The sequence below is a fragment of the Vanessa tameamea genome, chromosome 13 (genome assembly GCF_037043105.1).
Source record: "Vanessa tameamea isolate UH-Manoa-2023 chromosome 13, ilVanTame1 primary haplotype, whole genome shotgun sequence".
NCBI classification, from domain to species: domain Eukaryota; kingdom Metazoa; phylum Arthropoda; class Insecta; order Lepidoptera; family Nymphalidae; genus Vanessa; species Vanessa tameamea.
The window spans coordinates 9,016,412-9,043,185 of NC_087321.1; the positions used below are offsets into that span (position 1 = coordinate 9,016,412).

General features: G+C 32.3%; 1 protein-coding gene across 1 annotated transcript in view; it reads right to left on the bottom strand.

Moving 5' to 3' along the window:
* Positions 1 to 26,774, bottom strand: part of LOC113402479 (uncharacterized) — a 75,492-nt gene that overhangs the window by 23,734 nt on the left and 24,984 nt on the right. Inside the window, exon 2 of the mRNA XM_064216802.1 lies at positions 2,969 to 3,232. Within this exon, the coding sequence (XP_064072872.1) occupies positions 2,969 to 3,103 (135 nt within the window). The 5' untranslated portion in view covers positions 3,104 to 3,232. The remainder of the gene's footprint in view (positions 1 to 2,968; positions 3,233 to 26,774) is intronic.

Genomic DNA, 26,774 nt, shown 5'->3' on the forward strand with positions numbered 1-26,774 from the left:
TTTTTGGTATTCGTTTTATATCTATTTAAGGTGAAACTTTCAATTTCAAAGTATCATTAAGAATAAATAACACACGGATGAGCGCATTTTTTAAATAGTGTTTTTGTTGAGTGTAAAATATTTAAAGCGATTATTATAAATGTTGCTTAGAAGCTGTTTGGTTACACACTGATTTATCTATTTCCGTCTGTATTGATTTAATATTCGAAAGAAGACATAGCATTGATTAACCAATCACAAGCTTAACGACATTTAGTTTTTATTCGTTGGCTTTTTAACAATATTATTGAATTAAAATTAATCGCAAGTTCGTTGCGATTATGTCCTGCTAACTATAATTTGTTTGTGACTAACTAATACTAAATAAATACTAAAAAATGAGCCAAAAAATTTGAAATATGAAATCAAACTTAAGCAACAACTTTTTTTTTTTTTCAAAATTAAATGTACCCATTCAGCATCGTTTCCATAGTTCTACCTTAGTTTTTTTCTATCGTATATATTTCATTATGTTTTATTAAAAATAATTTATCAATATACATGAAAAATCACAGCTATCAAAATTACAACAAATAACTAAGTGAGTTTTCTCCTATTACATTTTCTGACAAAGCAAATTCAGATTTTGTTTATTTTTTAAATTCTAAGCACTAGTACCATAATATAAGACATTAAATTAAATTTGGCTTTGTAACGTTCAACCTTCGCCCACTTCATTTTACCAGATCCAGTTTTATATAACAAGGACTAATTTGAATCACTAAAATAAAGCTTAGACATTATTTTAAGCTTAATAAAGTTAACAACGTAACATTTGATTCAAACATTGTGACATCAAAGAGAATAAAATCATTTAAATTTTATTATTTTACGCCCACGTTTTTTATTTTTCAACCACCGTTACAGCGCGCACGTGGGATTCTGCACGACTTTTTTCCGACTTCGCCCCACAATATGAATTACAAACCAAATTAAGCGATGAAAACTTAATAGTACTGAACCGATTTGACCCCGAAATCATCTTTTAAGATTCACACGTGGATTGGACTAAAGTTCGTTTACCTTCATAGATATTGTTTTCCTTCCATGGAAACGTACTGAAATAATACCGATGATACTGAAACTTCGAGCTAAGCCGATATAAAAATCAAACGTGCTTTAATTAATTAGTCGGAGCTAATATAATGCCAACATAGTTTTATTAGTGAATTCATAGGCAAATACAAACTAATATAACAAACTAATAGACCTCCCGACAGCAAGCAGATGACCTAAATATTAGGCAAACCGTGTATATATCAAGTATGTAATTAAATTTAACTCGCTTATTTGCGTCGATGCTATCATTTAATTGTTAACCGTATTAGCACGTAATCCGAATAGCAATAACATTAATTTTAGAAATAAAGAGACAGTTTCACGCGCTTCAAAGCAAAAAAATCTTACAAATCGGGTTTTTATTTGCTAAGAGTAGATTATGTTCCATCAAATAATTTTTCCCTTTTAAAATATTAAGTACAAATTAATCAAGTTTTTATAATACCGTTATACGAGAGTGTTATATGGATCAAGTCTTCTTGACATTGTTGTTTCCGGTTAAGTAAATTTTATTGAAAACTCTATTAACAAGCTCTCTTAAAGTAATCTTCTTGGTAGGGCCAGGTATATCCATCCCCATGATAACAAAACTTAGTATTGTTGTGTATCAGTGTGAAAGGTACATAAGTCAGCTAGAGTAAGTAACTAAGCCACAACACTTCTAGTTCCCATAGTTGGTGGCGCATTAGCGATATAAGGAATGGTCAATATTTCTTACAGAGCTAATGAGCGGTGGTAGCTGCTTAAAAAACTAATTACGAAATTAAAAAAAAAATATATAGCGAATAATTAAGAATCTAATTAAAAATTAGTACCGACTGAGCGAACGTCGCTGAGGCAGTGATCCGATATTACGCTGTACAGATTAATTCCGTACAAAAATCGTTTAAATATCACTCAAGTTTTCAATAAACACAAATAAAGAAACAAGAAGAGGAGTTCTATAAATGTTAAGCAAACAATAAGAATTTTCTCTTTACGCAAAATGATTTATTCATAATTTTATATTACAATTTACATCAATTTTATATTTTGCATTTTTATGTTCATTGAATTTGAATTATAAATTATTTGGATTAATACTGTATTTAATGTCGATAAAAACATTTCTTACTAATTCACACCCCGCACTTACTTCGCGCTATTTTTTCCCGACCAAAGCGAAGCCAAAAGGATAATTTTAGCAGTCTATCTCTGTATGGTAGTGTTCATCTATTCCTGTATGGGTATTTTCAATATTGGCTCATAAAATCACTTTAGAATCGGCATGTTACAGTATGAATTAAGTGTAAAGCTGCCACCGGTCCGGAAAGTAGATTCTACCGAGAACAACTGGCAAGAAACTCAATAGTTACTCTTTCCCAACATTTTATTTACAGATTGTATGTCAAAGTATATAATAAGCTAGCTTTGTCTCTTTCGTCGAGGAATTTAGCTTTGCCGAAATCCGACATTATTGTTAAATCCAACATGGCGAATGCGATTCAGTAAAAATGTTTATTTTTACAAAATATGTTAACAAATGTGATTTCGAATAAATTATTAAATGTTTTTAACAGTACATTATACATTTGATTTTTATATATATTTTAAATTTATTTCAACCTTATTTCATGCTACATTTTTTACTTGTAGATGTTGTAACTTAAACGTTTATTTTTATTATTTTTTCTTCAATGTAAGAAAATTGATCCTGAATGAGGAATTTCATTATTTCTTAATATATTGCCAAAAATGAGTTAATATGTAATTGTTCTGATTTTTTCTTGACCATGAATATAAAATAACAGTTTATCCCTTTAATAACTTATTGTCATAATATACTTGTGAATACGTAATTTAATAACATGAATGTATTTTGATACTGCACCTGTTTAGTTATGACAATGACGAACAGTATGTAGGCATTAAGGAGTAACCCAATGGCGGAGATGACGGTGACGGCCACACTCAAAGCGAGCGTCACCGCTTCCTCGCCTCGAGCTTCCGTCCCGTTCATCTCCATCACAGCCGACTATCTCTGTCTTTGTCTAACTCCCTAGCTACTCCATGTCGTGTGGTAATGGTCTATTATATTTGATCCCATCACCTCACAGCTGCTGCCGCGTTCCATCGCATTTCGAATCCTTGCTATCTGCAAAGAGTAAAAATTATTCAGTAATACTTAAATTTTTAGTAAATTTATTTACTATTAAATTAAAATTTGGTACAAAAATTTTACCATTGTTAATTTGCATAAAAATATATAAATATCTATATTAAAGGGCAGATTTTTGATACATATTAGGTATTTGTCTATTTAAACAAAATAAATTTTCGACGAAATAATTATTTTATTTTTTTTAAATAAATTAAAAATATTGTAGTGTTGAATAAATGATATACGAAATATAAAGTGATTTCATTAATATGAATAATATAAAAAGAGAAGAAATAAAACATCTACAAAATACACAGCTGTTTGCTCATGAAAACAATAACAGAATATATTTAAAAAAAGTACCGAATGAATGTTTTTTTGACATATCAAAGGCATTTGAATTTGTTTAACAAAAATATGATATTAGAGAATTTGCTCTTAAATGGGTACGTAGCTGTTTAATTTATATAAACACGGAATTGTATTATAATTGCACAACAAATTTTAAAATATCTACTAATAAACCTCCAAATTTACGTAACAATTCTGAGATCTCTCTGGGTAGCGTTTTAGAGTAACTTTTATTTATCGTATATATTAATGATTATACCTAATATTATTACATCTATGTGTTTTGTTTGACGATAACATTAGTTGTACCTGACTATTGAACTAAAATCGCCTCTCGTGTCATCGCGAATAAAGTGTCAGTACTTTGTTGGCTGGAATTCAATGATATCGGTGCCATATCAAAAACTCGAATTAAGAAATTAGTTTTACTGTGCTGTTGATAAAAATACTGCTCTCTGGGTGAATTAAATTACAAGAGTACTTTAAATGATTAATTATATTGTATCTTATTTAACTATTATATCATTACTTAAATTATATTTTGTCTGTGATATTTTGTGGGTACGAGTTCTTAGCTTTTAGTTTAATTGTTATATAACAATATACTTGTAGTATAATTACACTTAACTAAGTAAAAATATATAATTGAACTAAACAGTCAGGCCTTTGCATTTCTGTATATAGATATTTTATTTCACTTTAGTTTATGATTAGAGTTTTAAGGAACATTATCCATGCATTTAAAACCGCGTAACAACAGATGAAAAGAGTAAATAGCTCAATAGGATTCAGGCATGTGAGCCGCTTAGCGTTATCAAAGATACAGCTTCGTCCCTCACTAGCCCCTTGATCTATTACGGTACCCACTCCCGATACACACAAAGAGGGAAATTAGTAATTGTTTGAAAAAAAAATGCATTGCTTATTATTTTGTTTTATTTAAAAAAACCCTTCTTCAATTTACTCATCGAACAAAATTAAACATGACAAATAGACACATCTTTAATTTTTTAAATTTAAATTTAATTCGACGATATTATGTACACGATGATGATGTGGTTCAGAAAAGGTTCAGGCGCAGGACCAACAGCTATACGTGCTTTCCGAGGCACGGGAATATACATACTTCCAACTTCTAAACTTCAGGCTGTTACTGAGAATTTTTCGACGGAAAAACTCAACAACATTTTATCGGCTCGACATGGAATTTGAACCCATAACCCATGATCTGGGGCCCTATATCTAGCCACTAGGCCATCGAGCCAGTCAGATATTACATGCATACAATAATGGCTGAGATACGATTAAATAGGAACTTGGCAGCATGCTAGAGTAGTTTAAACTTATGCCAAACTAGACCACAAACTATAATAATTCGTATTATAATACCCCCCAAACTTAATTAATAATGTGACCGACTTCCCGACTTCCACTCGAATGAGTTATTAGGCAAGTATAGAGAAGCTAATAAAGACGGGAATATATTTGAACTGATTTTAAATATGTATGTTAAATTTAGAACTGTGATATTTCGATTGAATAATCCAGATGGTTCGTATGGCAGATCCCGCAGGCATGGCTCAAACCTCTGGTCAGGCCAATTAAAAATTATAAGGTTTTTCTTCCGAAAAATTGCTTTTCAATTGCACTGTTTTTACTACCTCACCTTGAAAAGTTTCTTGAGTCTTTGGTCCAGTGTCTGAACTGTTTCGATCGAATTGCGGTAGTAACGGAATAATAAAGAAAGAACGCACAGATGTTTGCACACACACATTAATGTTTTGCACAGTTGGTGAAATCAGTCAAGAGAATATCAATACAACAGTAACCACTTATTATGATTGACATCGTAAAAAGTCTGACAAAACCCGCGTTAAGTAAATCTCTCTGAGATTGGCGCATTTTAAAAATGATTTTATGACTTGTAATGTAAGTACTTGACCTATATGTTTGACCTAAATATAACGGAATTAACTTTTCCACTCTTTTTCTACTGTTATTCAAAATAATTTGAATATGTTAACACATTTAAGAAACCGTTTACAATGAAATAAAATTCATGCGTTTTATCCTTGATTAATTTAAAAATAAAATATAGTTTAAAATAACAAAAATGCGTTTTTGACAATGCGTTGTAGACATAATTAATCCGTTTAACTGTATTTCAACATATACATTAAGTACTAAAATGTAAATTCGATAAAACATCTATGTAGAAATTTAAATGTATTGCTAACAAGTATTTGAAGCATTTCTTAAGGAGTTTTTTGTTAGGCTATATATTTCCATATTTATTAGAAAATTATTGAATGGTGTTATTTATTTGATTATATATTGATATTATTAAGAAAAAAAATAAACCGCGAATTACAGTAGTTAAATATATATATATATAAAAAAGTTTCAATAAATGTTATTACAAAAGTACCGGTACCTACTTTATCAATTAATAAAAGTATTGATAACTCGGTTTGAAATATAAGAAGTAATAGTTGCAAGTACGTGATCTTATCAATATTATTTATGATCGCTAACGTTTTATTCATAAAGTATATTGTCGTTCTTCTAACGCCACCCTGGGGATAAATGTATACAGAGTTAATCAAGATTCTAGTTGATTCTGACGTAGTTTCTATTCAGTCTCGTTGTATTGAAAATATAGTGCATTCATGTAAGCTATTACGAGCACTTTTGAATCGTCTTTTAAGATTAAATTTCAATTTAAGTTATCAACGGTTCGGAATGACGATCCCACCGAGATATTCGGAAAAACTAAGATATTATACTTTTCCACAAATGGTATTACATATGTAATTGAATAAAATGCTATGTTAAATAATTATATCGTCTTTTACAGAACTATGTTTAAAGTAAAGCGACCGTTAGTTCGAAATTTAAATTCTACTGAGAAGAACTGGCAAGAAGCTCAGTAGTAACTCTTTTCCAATATTTGAAATATACAATTATGTTAGTTAAAAACAATCATATTATTAATATTATACAATACTATCTGCCTGAAAGTCAGAAAGTATTAGCTACACGCTTTTTCATCATCGCCTATATAACCTTGGGTTAAATAACATACCTTATTTCTTTATGTTTTTATTGCTTGATGGTGAGCTTCGTGCTAGCCCGTCTAGGTAGGTACCATCCACACATCAGATACTCTACCGCCAAACAGCAGTAGCCAGTATTTTTGTGTTCCGGTTTGAAGGATAAGTGAGCCAGTGTAACTACAGGCACAAGCAACATATCATCTTAGTTCCCATGGTTGGTGGAGTTGGCAATGTAAGTAATGGTTAATATTTCTTACAGCGCCATTGCCTATGAGAGGTGGTACCCACTTACCATCAGGTGGTCCGCCTACATATATCACAAAAAAACAACGATTGGAATTTATAAATGGGCAAAGTTAAAAATATCTGCGGAATTTTATTATATTATAGAAACGAATACCTTGCTCCAAGAAGGATTTATTGACTTTGCGGAGTCGGAAGGTTGGCATTATAAGTTTATCCTTACTGCTCGTGTTCATACAAAGATTAACAAGTTTTCTATCAACGTGATCAATGTTAGTGTGAATGTAAATTATATTGTTGTAAATATATTGTGACCGACAGAACCAAACTCAGGATTTATATTCTAGCTAAAATATAAGTGGCAATTGATCACACAGTAAACACACTCATACACTCGAATATGAAGATAAAACTAAAACATTTGACTTCTTAACTTTAAATCATGCACCTAATTACTACGCCTTAACTCTAAAAACTTGGCGGGAATTTCGAAGTAAAATGTAACTTAGTATTTGAATCTTCCTACAAGTTTTATACGGATTCTTGTTATTTGGAGAATAACATAAGTAAAATACAGTGATTTACGTTCTGCTTTCATAAGTTTATTAAGGTCGCTAAAGCACTAAAGCTCGTCAGGAGCTCTCGAAATAAAGAAAGAGAGAATCAGTTGTATTCAACTGTAAGAACTATTTTTGCTTTTGACTAGATAGACAAAAGACGAAATATACATATATACATGCTGAATTTAGCCGGAACCTGTAAATTCATTTAACTATGATTTAGGGTCAAATATCCGATATACGTTTTTCCCAGTGGTTTGCCGGATGGGTGTACTTGCCGCGTTTAAATATACTTCAATTTTTTTCATATAAGAGATGCACAAACTGGTAAATGGACCACCTGATGATACGTGCACACCACCGACCATATATATTGAGACTGTAAGAAATATTAACCATTATTCACGTCATTATTAACGCCACCAATCTTGAGAACTATGATATTATATCCCTTGTGCCCGTAGTTACAATTGCTCACTCACCTTTCCAACTCGATCGCAACAATACAACTACCTATTGCTCCTTGGTGATAGAATATATAATTACAGTAGTACCTAAACGAACGGGCTTACACAAAGTCCTACCACAGGTCCACCTGTTCTTAACTCCAGTTCTTTAGTCGGTTCTTAAGACGTTTATTTATTTATGCAGTTGCTCTGAAGAAACATTTTAACGATGCGTTATTGGGAAGGAAAGGGCGAATATTATTATTGTAAGATAGACGCTGAGATTTTGTTATATAATAACTTAGCAAATACAATTATATATCATTACAAAACTCTATCAATATGTTTTTACTTTTACGTGTATTTGTTCTATGACTTAGACGACATAAACACACCCATGATCAGACAAAATACAAACTCTTATAATAGAGGTACCCTTATAACTTAAATGGAGCTCTAAGCAAATATTTACAACTATGAACTAGTTTTAAATCGTTCAACGTAAATAGATACTTAGGGGAAAAATATCCGATGAATGACAGTTTAAAAAGCCATTTAATATTATAGATTCAAAAGCTTGTTATCCAGGAACCAATTGAACGTAAACAATCACAGCTGTTTGTGTCTGAGCCGAGGTGAGACGATGTAAAGTTCAAGGACCACGAGCCACATTTAGACCGACGGTGTATAAAATATTCAAACTATAACCATTTTGTATGCTTCAAAGAATTACTCCTGAAAAGCTATTTCAACATTGTTTTATTTTATTATGAATAATTAAAAAGGTTGTGTTCGCCTGTTCGTGAATAATAAAACTTTGTTTTTCTAATGAACGTACTAACATAGATATAAATTGGGTTAATTGTTCTCATACTCAATTGCTTTATCTTGAATATTTTAGTTTTAATTAAAATTAATTAATTTAATATTAGCTGGTGTGGCCCTGAATTATCATGTGTTTAAATTTATAATTCATTTCGTCTTTGGCAGCAAAGAAAAATTAACTTGAATATTGTTTATGTCGAATATCTTTGTATACCATAATACTTGGTGGTAGGGTATTGTGCGGCCCGTCGGAGTTGGTACCACCCACTCATCAGATCTTGTACCGCCAAACAGCTGTAGAGCTAGTATAACTACAGGCACAAGGGACATAACATCTTAGTTCCCAAGGTTGGTTGCATTGGCGATGTAAGGAATTGTTAATGTATCTTACAGTGCCATTTTCTATTCGTTGTGGTGACCATTTACCATCAGGTGGCCCATATGCTCGTCCGCCAGCATATATGATAAAAAAAAAACTTTATATATATATATATATTCATCTTATCACACCTTATTGAATGTTCCTAAAATATATATTTACAAAGTAATAAATAACGGAAAGTCATTGTAATATCACTTTCATTTGTAATTAAATTTGATGTTTTATTAGATACGTATATTCCCGGATGGAATAATATGTTATAATAAGCGAGCGTATATTAAGAATACGCTTGGCTTGTAATAGAATGAGGCAAAATATAATAATGTGATGTTACTTATAATATTTGTTGGATATATTATATTATAAAGTATATAATATATGTTATAAAGAATTATTTGGAAAATGTAAGAATTTCCAGACATTCGTTTATTGAATAAAATAATTTCATATCCGACGTCTACGAGGACGAACGAGGTCGTAACTCGGAAGTGCAACAGATTGCATATTCGTAACTAATATTAAATCTAAACGCAATGTGTATGCTATAATAACAAACAAATATTTCCAATTCATATTTCCAAAATTATGTGGCATTGGCAGAATATTTTGTGCCTTTGTGAGGCGCACATACAGAAAAATTGACATTGACATTTAAATTTTAGTAATTTGTTTTACGTGTATTTCCTACGTGACATTGGCGAAATAATCTGTGCCCTGTGGCACAACTAAAAGCCATTAAACTAAGATTTGAATTACGTGTATTTATTTATCTTTTATAGTAGTTTACTTGGTCTTAACTTTTATTTTCCAGCTGTGGTATCTTATAGTAATTGTAGTAGCTCGTATTTTAATTATACATATATTAATAAATGTTACGATTTTACAATCATTTTTTTTATGTGGCGTTTGGTATGTGAATCAAATGTTGCAATTAAATTTGAAACCATCAAATGTTGCAATTAAAGTTCATACCAATTCCTGAGACTAACGCTCACAGTCATACATTTTATTCGGATTTTAAAAAGTTTTTTTTTTTAATACCAACTTATTTAATTTACTTTCCTTCGCCACAGACTTTTGTGTTTACTTTTATCTTATACCTATCTTTAGGGATCTTTAGGGTGGCATTATTAGTAATAACTAGCTGTTCCCGCGACCTCGTGCACGTTTGAATTTGTCAAAAAGTTATTCTTGTAACCTAAGTTACTCCTTATTAGATTATCTTTCTGCCTGTGAAAGTCCCGTCAAAATCGCGTCAGCCGTTCCAGAGATAAGCCGGAACAAACAGACAGACAAACAAAGATTTAAAAAAAATTGTTATTTTGGTATATGTACCGTGTATACATACATATGCATTTAGTAAAAAGCCGTTATTTTAATATTACAAACAGACACTCCAATTTTATTGTATGTATATATTTAATTAATTGTATTAAATATAATGGCTTGACATAAAAACATTTTCATATATATTCAAAGATGATTTGTGTTCAAAAGAAGGTTTATAAGGTGACGTTTTAACGTTGTATATATAAATATATTTACAAGGGATTATCTCGTCAGTAAACTTTAATTGTACCTACTTGTGTGAAGTTGGCGCGGGTCGCTTCACCCAACTACAACACTTTTGCACTTTAGGTCACTTTCCGTGACGCCTGTCTAAAAACATTTAAGCGTGAATAAGTTAAAGAGGTCATATAGTTACAAAGTATACAAAGGCCCCTTATCTCGTGACCCTTACCTACCTAACGTGACAGTACCATCTTCTAATTGTAAAATTAAATTAAAAAAAAAAATCTGAATAAATTAAATGAATACTATGAAACACAATGTCGGCCTTTCAGATATTGACCATATATTTTTTTTAATTTAAGTGTTAATTTTGACTTAGGCATGAATGTTTCATAACTCTGAAATAATTCATACATTTATATATAAATGGATTATTGTATATCTGTTTGGGATGAATATGCTTCGGCACCCTTTAACTGATGACCATAAAAGTTGGCTCGTTGATGTATTTTTCGTTTTAATGGTTTTTATAATATCAACTGTATTGTAATTCACCAATAAATGGCCGTACAATTTTAATACCCTTCAAAGGCTCACCTTGACACAGATTAAAAATAAATTTAAAGACTCGTTGCAATTTTCAACGTTTGTCTTTCCTATGTTAGCGTGATATAAAAGGCAATGTCATAGCTGATTGTTTTATTATTAATACGTTTAACCGGGGATAGATTGATATTTTTATTTTTAGTAGAACAATTTCTTTTTTTTTGCTGGAAATTCGCTCTTACTCTTTTTCTCCACGTGAAGTAGGGGGTATGTCGGGCTCGCGGCGCTGGAATACCCACTAAAAAACCAGCGGTACCCACTCCGCCTTTACAGAGGGGGGGGGGGTAATCACGGGATCGCTTACGCATGCTACCATGAGGCCCCGACGGTTGCCCCACCGTGGGCCGTAGTAGAACAACCAACAGCAGATACAATATCACATGAAAAAACAAAATTACATTTCGAAATTATCTTGGCAAATGTTTTCGATTTACAGGTAGTCTCACCCTGCACTATCACATTACACAATATGTACACTCCAAAATAAGAAACAATTATTAACAGTACAATGATTGAATTGTCAATTCATAGTTCAAATTGTATTGGCTAGTCATTGTCCAGTTATGATCACCAATTAAATCTTATTTTCATTACAATAGTTACGAGGTCTTGCCGCGGTGGACATTAATTGACAATAATACTAATTAAGGATATTTTGGCAATTCACTCTCAAATTGTTAATTGAGCAATAGGTAATTAGGACGCGGTTTATCCCTATGGAAGTCTATTCAAATAATGCCTGCTAAATATTTTTGTAGTTATTAGTCGTTCCACAAGAATGTCATCTAGTGAAACTTATTTAAAAAGAACTAACATAAGACGTATCGTAAGAGAATCGTATTGACACAATTAACAATGAAACCTGACCTTAAATGAAAATCGATAGTAGAAAATACCTACGGTTTTATCGATGTTTGGCAAGAGGTCGATCAGGAGGTTGGCTTAAGTCAAACATCTCGTTAATCTCGTTTTAATTTTTTCAAAAGCATATTTTAATATTTTGCTTTGATTCAAAGTCTACTTATAAATTAATACAATTTAAAAATAAATATAAAAGGAGGGGAAGAGACATACGCCATCCCAGGAATTAGTAAAGTTATATTTATTGATATTCTATATTAAGAATATTTTATAAATAAAATATATAATTTAAAATATCTCGGAACTGAAGATGATAAAGTGTATTCGGAGATATCCACGAATGTTAAGAAATCCATACTAATATTACAAATGCGAAAGTAACTCTGTCTGTCTGTATAACTATTACGCTTTCACGGCTAATCAACTGAACCGAATTTGAGAAAATTTGATATGAAGCATGCTTAAGCTCCAAGGGTATTTTTTCATACATCCAGCGGATTTAGACAGGCGAATTCAATTCAATTCTAAGTCTTTCATTCGTCAAATTAAATACTTTCATCGAACAAAACACTTATGACAATCCTAACTAATATTGTAAGTATGTTTGTTTAATTTCATGTCTTAACAACTCTCAGGGGACAGAAAAGGACATACCTTTAAATACCTTTACCCCACACACATGGGAAACCACATTTGAATACTAGTTTTATATATTTTGGATACAAACGAATTCATGCGGAATTCGTCAATCTTAAGCTTGTAGTTGTAAATTTGGGCCGGACAATTTTAATTCTACATACGAGTATAACTAGTACTTACTACTGACAAGTCTTCCCAAGCCGGCAATTTTCCGGCAAAATTTCGGTATCGAACATTCAAGTAGAGAACCACTTTTGAATAATTATTTAAAATATAATGTTAAATGTATACAACAACAGTATAAAAGAAAAGATTCTAATGAGAATAACCGGCAAATAAGTCTTCACTGTTTTACAACAATTAAATTTCGTAGCTGTGTTATTACAGAAATTGTCTTATTCCAGGAAGAACTTGTCATTGCGGAGACTTATAACGCAAGTTTATCTTTGCTTATCGTGTTTATATAATTGTTTTTCACTTATTCTATACAAATATTCAATACTATTGTGAACATACATCTTGTAAGTATATTGTAACACAGCTGTTCGTATTCTTAAGTCGTTAAGAACATCCCGAAGGGAGTCTCGAGCTCGAAGAACATAATTAGTACGGACAACTTATTTTGAACCAACTTAAAAAAAGAGACATGTATATTTATTTAATTTTTATGATATTAAGCAAGATCCTGACATATTAACCATTCCTTACTTCGCCGATGTGTCACCGACCTTGGAAACTACACTGGCTCACTTACCATTTAAACCGGAACACAACAGTACAAAGTATTGCTGCTTGGCGGTAGAATAGATGACGAGTGGACGGTACCTAAGCAGGCGAGCTTGTACAAAGCCCTACCTCCAATTTAGTATAGCAGCAATTCAGTTGCTCAGAAAGAACTGGAACGATTTGGATGTTCAATTTCTATAATTATGAGAAAAATCTTAGAAACATAAATACAAATTGTAAATATGACAAAACTTGACATTTATAAATATAAAATTTGCTATTTAAAAACCTGCATATATTTTTAAATTGTTTTTTTAAAAATAATTTTAGATTTTAAATAGAATATTATTGAAAGTCTATGTATCACTAAGCAATAAAACAAACAAACAATAGCATTTAAATCTACATCCGGCATAGTTATTATTTATAATATATATAATACTAATGTTTGGCTTATATTTTAAGTCAAACATTAGTATTCTAGGTCAACATAGTCTTATATTATATGGAAAGTTTCTAAAAAACGAATCGAAAACCTTTTCGATCTTTTGTCCTCTGAATATAGTAAGTTCTAGAAATGACACATTTAAATTCTTTACGTACAGTTGCCTACACTAAAGTAACACCTGGGGAGAAATTTCAATCTATTCTAACGGTTACTTTTCTACGTAAATTATGTTCTACCTTTTTGTTCTGTTTCTGTTATGTAAGTCTATTTTATTTACGTAATCTTTGAACAAATTTGTGACATTTATGTAAAAATATATTCAAAATAATATCAAAGCATTCGATTGTGTTGAAACGTAGTCAATGTTCGGCATTTAGAAGGAATATAAAAAATATCCGCTGAGTTTCTTTCGCCGGTTCTTCCCCGAGGTGTTCATTTAGTGGTAGATTTTTGACTATAAATAAGCAAATGTAACGCTTATATATTGAATAAAGATTTTTGACTTTGCCTTGAGTTTGAATGTCTCCAGCCATACTCTAACTAGCAGTTTTGAATTGTCATTTTATAAAGCTATCATTGGTTTGGAATGTATCACAAATAATAAAAAAGAAACTCAGGAGTTAATTTTTTCAAATAATGGAATAACACGGGTACCTTAATAAAATACAATTAGATTAATGCATTACATATTGTACTCAATAAATTACTATCTAGATGATGAAAACGCATGAAATTAGTATGCACTGTTTTGATGGAAAATAATAACAAATGAATTGCTTCGGTAATTGTCAGTTCTTCTCGGTAGAATACATATTTCGAACAGTTGGTAGTTCGTTTAATTTTAGTATAATGGCTCAAAATACCTTCGAGGATAAAGAATATTTTGTTTTTTTTATATGTCCTGCTTGAGAGTAAAAATGACCAAATCCACGCTTTTCAGTGCTCACAGCTTCTGGTTAATAAGATGGAGAAAATGAGTAAAATATGCATCATCAAGTCATCAAGATTGTATCGGATGTCGGATGAATGACGCATAGGGTCAAACAAAGAGACATATTTTTATAGTATATGTAGACCGACCAGCATAATATGATTCACCTGACGGTAAATTTCCATGGACATTCGCGCTGTAAGAAATATTAAACAATCCTTATATCGCTGACGTGCAATCTTGGGGGCTAAGGTGTTAAGTCTCTTGTGCTGTAGCTACAATGCTGAGTGAGCATCTCTTTATACCCGAACCCAACAATACTAAGTGTTTGTGTTTAGCGGTAGACTATCTGATGAGTCAGTGGGACCTACCCAAATGGGACAACACAAAGCTCTACCCTAAGTATATTATTATTTTAATATAGATTAAGAAAAAAGGGAAAATGTATATTGCGTCTTCTTATGTATAACAAAACCGTTTAATATCAGTAATATTATAATATGGTATATTTACGGCATTCTGAAACAAAATGTTTTTAATAGTAAGTTATATTATAATAATAGAAGTACTGCTAAAGTTTATTTTAGTAATATTCTTATATGATATAGAATGTTTTTATATTGAAATTGCATCTATCCGCAGGAAAGAGCCCTCCGACCTGTTTATAATCTTAATAATTACGTGTAAATTTTTAAAGAAGAAGGCATATTGACGGCTGCTTTACAATATAATTATGATAAGGTACTGTTTATACGGAAGAATATAAAAAAAATATCATATAAGCTGATAAAAACTAACAATGCTAGAGATAAAAACAAACTCGTAACTCCTGCGTAACATTCATAAAGACAATTAAACAATAAATCTTATTACTCATTGGAATTATAATTTTTAGAAAATATGGCCTGATCAAGAAGTTATTGGGGATAGTGCCTCACTGTAAATCTAGTTTATTTTAAAAGAGCAACTGTGCGAGTTTTTTGCCTTTTATTTTCGTTGAAAGATAAAAGCAATTCAAAAATGCTTTGATGTAGAGTTTACGTGACGAAAAATTATTTGATTTGATTTGAATATTGTAACGAAAGGATAGTTGGCGGGAGCACACGTGTGGCAGATTTCCTACACGATGAGCACGAGAATTATAAACTCGAATTAAGGTCAGTGATTCACGCTTGTGTTTTGAACCCGAAATCAATCGTTAAGATTCACATGTTCTAACCGCTGGAACATACCTGCCCTATAACTTAGTAACACAATAAAATTTCCTAAAAAAACTTACAAAAACGTATCAGTAAACACTATTGGTTTAATATAATTCCATATAAAAATAACTTCGCAAAATCCACCTGATACTCATAATAATAAGCAATTATTGAGTATGCCAAGGATCTCATTTAATTATTTTGACAGACATCGTATGAAATAATAACATTATAATAATAACATTGTTTGCAAAGAGTCGACGTTTCGGTTACAGCGGGTAGACGATAACAGAAACACAAAATTCAATCATAAATCTGTTTTCATTCCAAGCAAAACATGAACGTAGCTTAATATTAGATAAAAATTGGTATACCTACGCAACCCACTTAAAATTCTAATTTATTATTCAACTAGCTGTTACCCGCGGCTTTGCCCGCGTAGAATATGAATATATTTACAAATTACCTTAAAAAATTACGTTAATGAGACCTGTTTGTATACCACATTGGTGTGTATTTCAGTTCTCAGGGTAGAATATTCAGAAACGCTTAAATACGTATCAACTCATTTTTAATCAGTAGCCCAAAAATAAAGTTTCATGATTTTAACTTAAAAAATGACGGACATCCATAAAAACTTTTAACCCTTATTTCACCCCCTTTGTGGTAAAATATTAAAACACGCTTAAATTCGTATTTACTCATTTTTAATCAGTATCCCAAACATAAAGATTCATGTTTTTAACTTAAAAAATGACTGACTCCCATAAAAACTTTCAACCCTTATTTAACCCCCTTAGTGGTAGATTATCTAGAAACGCTTAAATACGTACCTGATCATTTTTAATCAGTATTCCAAAAATTAAGTTTCATGTTTCTAACTTAAAAAATTACGGACTGTCATACATACTTTCAACCTTTATATCACCCCCTTGGAGTAGAATATGCAGAAACGCATAAATAGTTATGTACTCATTTTTAATCAGTATCCTAAAAATAAAGTATTATGTTTCCAACTTAAAAAATGACGGACTTCCATACAAACGTTCAACCCCTATTTCACCCCTTTAGGGGTAGAATTTCCAAATTTCCCTTCTTAGTGGATTTCATGATATGTTATATATAGCCTTAAATATAAGTTTTTTGCTTCTAGTTCTAAAAATGACAACATTTTCAACAACTTACAACCTTTCATCCCCCTTTTCAACCCTTTACAGCACTTTTTTCCAATTAAAAAGGCTATAGACCTTTCTCAGGCTATAGACTGTTTGTGTACCAAATTTCATTTAAATCGGTCCAGTAGTTTTGGCGTGAAAGCGAGACAGACAGACAGAGTTACTTTTGCATTTATAATATTAGTAAGTATGGTTATTTTTCGATTTACTTTCATTTCTTGAATTATTGCCGTGTATAGAGTTAAGAATACAAGAGAACTACATCTAAACTAATATTATAAATAACAAAATCACTCTTTCTTTCTCTTCGACTGTCTCTCTGTTACTCTTTCGCAGCCAAACAAGATAGGACCTCAAGGACATAGACAACTTTTTATGCCCAAAACCTGGCGATCAACTGCAAAACCGCGAGCGACAACTACTTTTTATGTGATACATTTTTCTCTAAATTAAATTCCAATATCTACATCGAGGAGAAGGTTTAAAGATAGCAAAACATACAGGTCTCCCCACGATGTTTTCCATCACACATGAATTATAAAAACAAAAGAAGACTACAGAATATTCAATAGTACTTGTCCGAAATTGAAACCGCAATCCTTTCTAATCACTGGCCCAACTCGGTTAAATTTAACAAATGAATCAAACATTTTGATCTTCAATTGATATTTTGAAGAATATAAAAAAACGTGTATGTATATATCACTTTATATAATACGTTACATAATTTAGAGACACCTAACGAAGTAAGACCCATTTAACTTTCCGTATATATGCGTGGGAAAAATAGCACGTTCGTGAATTTATACGCCGGGGTTACGGGACTTTTTTTTATTATTGGAAGGAAGACGGAATGGTAAACGGGCTACCTAACAGTCAAAATCGCTTATAGACATTGAGGATGTAAAAATATTAACCAGTCCTTACGACGTCAATGCGCCACCAACTTTGAAAACTGAGATGTTGCCCTTGTAATTACCCTGACTCATTCCCTTTAAACTGGAACACAACAAGATACTTTTGTTGTTTTGCGGTAGTTTAAGTGATAGGTAAGAGGTGCCCAGGTAGGCAGGCTAGCATTAAGCTCTATAACAACGAGCTCTAAGCAATCTTATTGGAACTATTTAGTAATTCTTCAACTACTCCTGTTAATTATTAAAAGCATGTCCTCGTGACCGATTTCGCTCATTCTCAAGATAAACTAGCTAACTGCGCAGGATATGGTTATAGTGCATAAGTGTACAACCCCATGAGCAGTTTACTTTCCTTCAGTTTCCTTTTTTGTATGATATAGGTTGGCGAACGAGCAAATGGGCCACCTGAATGTAAGTAATCACCACCACCCATAGACAATGGCGCTGTAAGAAATATTAAACATTTTTTACATCACCAATGCGCCACCAAACTTCGGAACTAAGATAATATGTTCCTTGTGCCTGTACACTGGCTCACTCACCTCAGACGGGCTTGCACAAATCCGTAACACCAAGTAAGTTACTTCAATATAATAATATGGGACGACAAGAAAAGAGGTTTTATATTTCATTAAAATAAAACTATATCTTAATTAAAAACATAAAAAAGTACAAGCTACTTGTCTCAGCTTCCCTCGGGTAAAGTTGAGAACAACCTCAACTGTATTAAGTCTACAAAGATTTAACACAAACATCCGAATTATAATATTTTTTATTCAACTGGGCTCTTATAACTTTGAATTGTAATGTTACAGTATTAAATGTAATTTAAAACGGAGAATTACAACTCTTATATACTAACTATTTACATATGTACATATATTAAATCTATATATTAATACGTGAAGTAATAACTTTGTACCCCTTTTTTACCAAAAAGGACGCGGACGGAGTTGTACGAAATTTGGCACTATTAAGTGCCCTAATAAGTTTGCGGAGGAGTGCAGAGGGCTTATAAAAACATTACACACACTACACACACATTTATCTGCATAATATTTAATATGATACAATCATAGTTTACGTTCATACTGCCAATGACAACATACGTCATGTCAAAGTTGAATATCAATGAAATTTTTGGGGACACATGATTTTTTTATTGACAAAGTATCGTCCTGTTGAGCCTAATTTTTCCTAGGTATCTTTCGAATTACGAATCTTATATTTTATTAGCAATGAATTAGTGAAGCATTTGGACCAATGGACGACCCCTAATAAAATTTAATTACTCAAATTATATTATATATGTATATACGACCCTAAAACGCGGGCAAAAACTAGTATGTAATATGTATGTATTTATCTTTATATAATGTTTGGGAAGAAAGGCATTTACTTGACCTAGTTTTAGAATTACGTTGTTATACATACAGGGTTGGAGATGCTTTGAACCTGTTGAATAGTTTTAAGTGTCGTTGGATCTAATGGTTATGCCTACAACAGTGCACTATACCTTCGCATATAGCAAATAAACAGTAGAGCTATTCTGTAAGAAGAAACTCGAAACTCATCTCAGAACAAGACCGTGAAGTATCAGAATATGATATTCGACATTGACTATAAACAATATAAAATGTAAGTCTGTTGTCAACATTTCACAAGTGAGTTACGAAATGAATTCTTACAGAATCGCACTACAGCAAACAGATTTTAACTAGAGAAATTATATGAAATAAAATATAATCAATATATACTGAACGAAATGAATATCATCTAGATGAATTACTATATTTCGAAACAAAATTTTTCAATATTTTTTTTTTTTTTTTCGTAGTCGCAGTCAACGTTTTTTCTTCTCGAAAGATATGTTTCTTGATTTTTTTTTAAATTCCTTGTCCTTAATAAATTACGACGGCAAGCAATTATGACGAAGGCAGAAATGTAAATCAGTAATGTTAATTTTAATTATCGAATCGAAAATTTAAACGTTATAACTTTTTAAAAGATAAATCGATCTCTTTTTTGGTATCGAAATTATTTTTTTGTTCGCTATCAAATAACCGATAATGCTATCGTAATATTTAATTTCCTTATGTCTTTTTAAAAGTAACATATACACGCATTCGTTTTGATAATTAAGTAAAAAATACTAAGTAATTGTGTTCTACCAAGGGTGTAACAGAAAAAGAAATCATCTCAATACAAATAACGTGTCGAAAAGGAACGAATCATTCGAAGGTATACCATATGGGTACTTTTGTCTGAATCGACATCATAAGCATTTCCGAGAGAATAGATAAATCTATTATGGAAAAATTTCATCTCTATAAAAGGTAAAATGGATCAAAAATATATGTAAATTAATGGTATTGTGTTTTATGTCTCGATATTGAATTCTTTTTATGAACATTTTATTACATAAAATAGTATTAAGAAATCGGGACAGCTCTGAAACAATGAGATTCCGTAATAAACATTGTATATTTGTTTTTAACACTATTTATACATGGTAACCAACTTTGGCGCTGAATCCGCGACTCTATTACAAACATGCGAACGCGTTTTGTACCGAATTCTTAAGGTTATATTACTAAGTTGGATTATAATTGTTATGAAATTGTATAGAAGTTAGGCCTGCAAACATAAGCATTCCGCGGTCTGACAAAAGTCAATCTTCTGCTCACCCCGATAACCCCCTCTAGGTGTTGGAGGCCCGCGTAGGCGGGCCGACCGTCAGGGCGTCACGGTAGCATGCGCAAGCGATCCCGTGGCGCCCGCCGAAAGACGGAGAGGGTACCGTTGGTTTTTTAGTGGGTAAACCCGGCGTACCTGGGCGCACTCGACGTCCAGGGCTCCGGGGAGTCCCACAACCCCCCCCCCCCCCACCTTCCATCACGTGGGGGAAGCGCGTAATGCGTTTTGCCAGCGAGAAAAAAAAAGGTCAATCTTCTTCTCAAGGCAAATGCGGTTGGATATACACGTTCCAGGATATTTTCGACACTTGCAGAACCGCGCACGGGGTAAATTATTATGAACACACACATGAAATATAAGAGTTGCTGAAAACCGCAAGATTAGGTAAAATTGTACGTAAACGTAGATAAATAATATATGAAAGGTGTAAAAAGAACGAAATAAAATTTAAATATGTTAAAATCTAATATAAAATAATATCGGGACGAAGTCGGCACGATAAATTAGTTCTGTATAAAATGTGAATCGTTATTTTAAATTATTGACCGTAATGACTAATATGTGATAATTTACAGAAGAATTACTAACGAAATTAAGTCGTTAAATATATACAAATATTTTTTTTATGGCATTTTTTGGCGGACGACCATATGAGCCACCTGATGGTAAGTGGTCACCACCGCCCATAGACAAAGGCGCTGTAAGAAATATTAACCATTCCTTGCATCACCTATGCGCCACCAACCTTGGGAACTAAGATGCTATGTCCCTTGTGCCTGTGATTACACTGGCTCACTCACCCTTCTAACCGGAACACAACAATACAGAGTACTGTTATTTGGCGGTAGAATATCTGATGAGTGGGTGGTACCTACCCAGACGGGCATTTACTGTATAAATCTAGACCGCGTGGAATGGCGGCAAGCATTTGCAAATTGCTCGCAGCATTTCCCCGTCGAAATGCAATTCGAATCCTCTGGGCAAAAAACGAACCAGCCCTGCTGTCACCAGTGGAGGCAATGAGGCGAGGTTTTATACTAAAGCTTTCTGCACTACTACTCCAAGGACAAAAAGCTAATTTTACGATAATTAGATATTAATAAGTAAATAAAGATATATATCTGGAACCCATCCGCTTAGGAGTATATAAATGACATACACACGGTTAGAATTATATATAACTAAAAAGATGTATTATATTATTCCGAAGTGTTGTATATGACTATACAATAAAATGTCAAGTAATTTCTCAAAGAACTCCCAGTATTGTAACAAACAGACGGTATACAGACAGGGATCAAAGGAATGTTAACATTGAGCCTCTGGTTAAATTAAAAGCGAGCTTAGGATTAAACTGAGCAAAAACTAATACTTTGAGCTTACAATTGAATATAATTTTTAAACCATTGTTTCCAACTTTACGTTGAAGAAGTTCAAAAGTCGGAAAAGGTTTCGTTAGTTTTTTTACAAATGTGGATAATGAAATGAATGCTTACCACAGCAATTTATCTTATTTTTTAAATTATATATCAATTCGTAAACAAAGATTGTTTTGTTTTGATCCGTCGAAGGTATCTGTATAAAATGTATTTAAATTGACACGTACTTAAATGTTAAGATAAATGTTATCTTTTGATTTTCAATTTATTATGAGCTCCACTCTCAAAATCCACTTTCGTTTAAGGATGGATTCGTCAGGTGTTAGGGATAAAAAGTAGCCTAAAGTGGGAAGGATTACTAGGAATTTAAACTTGCTTAATTATTAAATTTGTTTCTCTGGTTTGGGCCATGAACATACAACAGACAGACAGATAGACGGACATAGATACTTTGACAGTAATAATATTAGTTACAAAATAATACGTAAGCATATTGTTGTTACTATTATGTCATATTTCAATAGCCACACGATTTCGGCTCCATAAAATAAGCCACCGTTATGACAGTATGTGTCGTAACCCAACAAAAGGATTTATTGTCGAGTGCATCTACAATTATTTTCAATTGAATGCCTCGTTGGTCAAGTGAATAGCAAAGGCCACGAATCCCGAGTTTCTGGGTTCGGATCACGAGTAGCAAAGTTATTAGATATTTCAATAGCAGCCTGGTGTTTGGAAATTGACAGTGCAGCCATTGGTTCCCGTTCGGTCAATTTGAATTTGCCTTCCCGTTATCATTTGAAATGTGAGAGAGAGGCAATATAGAGTGCATTTGTGATTGCGACACTATTCTAGTCATCCTTGAGAATAGCTGTGGTGACTTAAAGAGTTCAGGTGGTCAGATTAAACATTTAAGCGTCTCAAACTAACCCGCCATTACAAAAGAGAATTGGCGCCAACAAGCGGCCGCAAGTAAATCTGCCAAACACACACTGCGCAACACCAAATAAATGCATTAAGAGCAAACTTATAATAATCATAATAATTCTTATGACGTGTGTGTGATAAATGACTACTTCTCGCCGGCGACTTCATTCGCGTTTTAATAGTTACTCGTCAAATGTTAGGTATAAAATATAAAATTCATCAAATTCGGTTCAGTGGCTTTACCGTGGAAAAGTAGAGATTATTTTCGAACAGTATAAATAACCTTTACGTCTACGCTGTACTGAAAACAATTGTAAACTACTTACATTTGCTTAAAGGTCTATCAGAGTAGTAAACACCAAAAGTTATCAACGTCTAATAATACTCTTTAGTTAAACAGTCTGTTTCTGATATCACAAAGGTCCCCTAATGGTAGCTGGTAACAGATGGCAAGAGGTAAGTTGCTACGGTAATGTAATTAGCGAAGCCGCGCTGTGGTTAATTCGTTTAACTTGTGTCTGCATAACCACTTGTAAGGTCCTAGTAAAGTGCCTTGTTTAACTTGTATTGCTTGAATAATAATACCATGAAAGACGTTTCCTCGATGTGAGTGTCTCATCAGTATAATTATGGAAACAAGCCAATATCTATGACTTGAATTAAATACACGAAATATTTATGCGACTTGAGTCACTTTTGCTGTTGCAGATGCCAGAAATGAAACTGATAAAATATTTATTTTATTATTGTTACGTATTTAAGAAATGATTTATTAATCGCCATATTTATAAATGTTTGACCTAGGAAGAATACATTGTAAATTTTATTTCCCTTTAAAAATAACTGTTATCTCTACTTTAAATATTCCTTTACAAGTATTAACTTGGTGGTAGGGCTTTGTGCAAGCCCGCCTGAGTGGGTACTACCCAGTCATTAGATATTCTACCGCCCAACAACAATACTCAATATTGTTGTGTTCCGGTTTGAAGGGTGAATGAGCCAGTGTAACAGGCGCAAACAAAGGTGACGCATTGATGTAAGGAATAGTTAATATTTCTTACAGCGCCATTGTCTATGGGCGGTGGTGACCACTTAACATTTGGTGGGTTATTTGCTTGGCCGCCTACCTATATTATATTTAAAAAAAAAGTAATTAAATTGGGTTTAAACCATTTGAATACTTATCACTATAAGTAAATGCTCAATCGATATTTCTCGTGCCTCGCAACGCAATGTTATTAAAAGTGGAAGTCACATTCCGACTTATTGACTCCACTGGTGACAAGATTGCTGATTCATTTCGTGCCCAGTGACTCGGAGATGCAATTTCACGGGAATATTGACGCTCGCGATCAAAATATGTAAGCTATTAATTATGATATTATATATATTTAAATAAATATTTTGTGTTGTGTTAACATGATATATTCCTTCAAATTATAAAATGAAGAACGAAAAATTAAGATAAGTAATTTTTCATAGACACAGTCGTTGAAAAAATTTTTTATCTGTATCAACATTGATTTTTTTTTCCCCTATTAAATATCAGGATTCAAAGAAAACTAAAGCTTAAACTTAAAGGTGAAAGCTGCCAATCGCAAAAAGGCCGATCATTTTTTTGCGGAAGTCGAATTCAGATCACCTCAAGGATAGATAACGAAAACTCGACCAATGTCGATTTAATCGGAACCGGCCTTTGACTTTGAGCTCAAAATTAATCTCGTGCTCTGTAGAGACAGTATCTTGACGTACGTAAGCGTTTATCAATCAACAATGGAGCAGATTACATCCAGAATCCTTTACAGAATATTAGTTCTTTGTTCAGCATTGATAAAATTACTGGCTGATTATCAAATATTTGTATTAAAAAAGTTTTGAAACTTACCCAAACGAAGCACATTCTGTTTGCACTGAGCTCTTATATATGAGCTTAGTTATTTCATAGTAGAGAGGGATTTTACGATACAATGCGGGTGTTAGTTGCGCATGTTATATTTTAATCCTATGAACGTTCAGAAATAAATTATTTATTAGCAACTCGTATGAGTTGTCACGTTTTACGCTTCCGTGCGAAGCCAGCATAGAGAAACCATTATATATTTTGGGTTACATGTCGCTCCCACCCTTGGGGAATAAAGCCCTGTTTAGGATCCGTTATGTTTATTTTCCGACAATTTTATATTTTATTTTTATTTCGAAAGTGAATTGTAAAGACGATTTTGATTAACAAGAACATCTCGTGACATTTGGCGGTGGAGCTTAGATTTAAATCTGTGTTATAAGCAAAGATGAACAACAACTAACCTTCGCTAGCAGTAAATTAAATTCTTGTAATATTTTTTCCAATTTAAAAATAATTTATTCTATGTACTTATTTACTTTTTTAAGATATAAATAAAAATAATGATAGCGTGATTGAGTGGACGAGATACGTTTATTGTTCTTTTTATTAGTGAAAAGCATATCAAAATCCGTTGAGTGGTTTAGAAGATTTAAGCGAATATACAGGCAGAGACAGAAAGGGACTTTCTTTAATACAATTTATAGACATACTAGTTGCTACCCGAGGCATCGCTCGCGTTTTAAGGGTAAGTCGTCAGGTGTTGGGATAAAAAAGCCTATCTTCCGTGTCCTTAGATGAACCACAAGCTTGTTTCATAACAAATTTTGTGAATTACTAATAGTATTTAAAACGGGATATTTACCATGTTTTTTATTTTTATTTGGTGGAGCTCGATATTTGGAGATTATCTATGAATGTCTAGTTCACGATACTGACGTTTGCGGGTAGATGTTGACGGCATTAGAAGTGTCCATATCGGACTACCTCCTTTCTCGTACGTTTGCTGCGTAAACACTGGTTACCACTGTCACTTTCACCCCTACTATTTGTTTTATTTAAACGCGAAAAAAAAAAAAGAATAAAAAAAGTAAATTGTGAAATTTGGACCTTTGGTTAGACCGTGAAAGAGCAACAGACAGACAGAGTTACTTTCTCATTTATAATATATGTAAAGATTATACCACAGTTTTAATTTGAACCAGTGTTGTTGAGCTGTAATATCAACTAACTGTCTACATCTTACCTCGAATGCTTATTAGTCTTTTTTAATATTAATTAATTTTTCTAATTTACGTGATTTGTTTTTTATAAGCTTAGATTGCCAGTAAGTATACCATCATTTAATATATCGAATGTTATAGATATATCTAAGATTTGAAACAATCTGTTGGTAACCAAAATGAAAAAATAAGTTTGTAAAATAAATCCGAAACAATTATACAAAACTTTAAATACTCCTCACGTAAAATGACATTTAACTTTGAAAATGTACTTACTTGACTTCTGTTTTATGTTTCACGTCGGGCTTTGTACTTGAGACGATTTAAGTAAAAATACATAAAAGATGAGTCATGCATATTTTGGAAGCAATTCAGGGACATATATCCAATTCCATGTTGAACAACATGTTTAAACTTAGAACTTCTATCCCCCTACTTGGAGAGTTACGGTCATTGACCCATCCCAACATTTAAGGAATGCTATACACGAACTATCCAAATATCCTAAATAGAAAAGTGAGTTGTTTTATATGTTTCTTATACATTAACGTCTCGACAATTCAACTGATCTTCACGAAATGCATACACTTGCA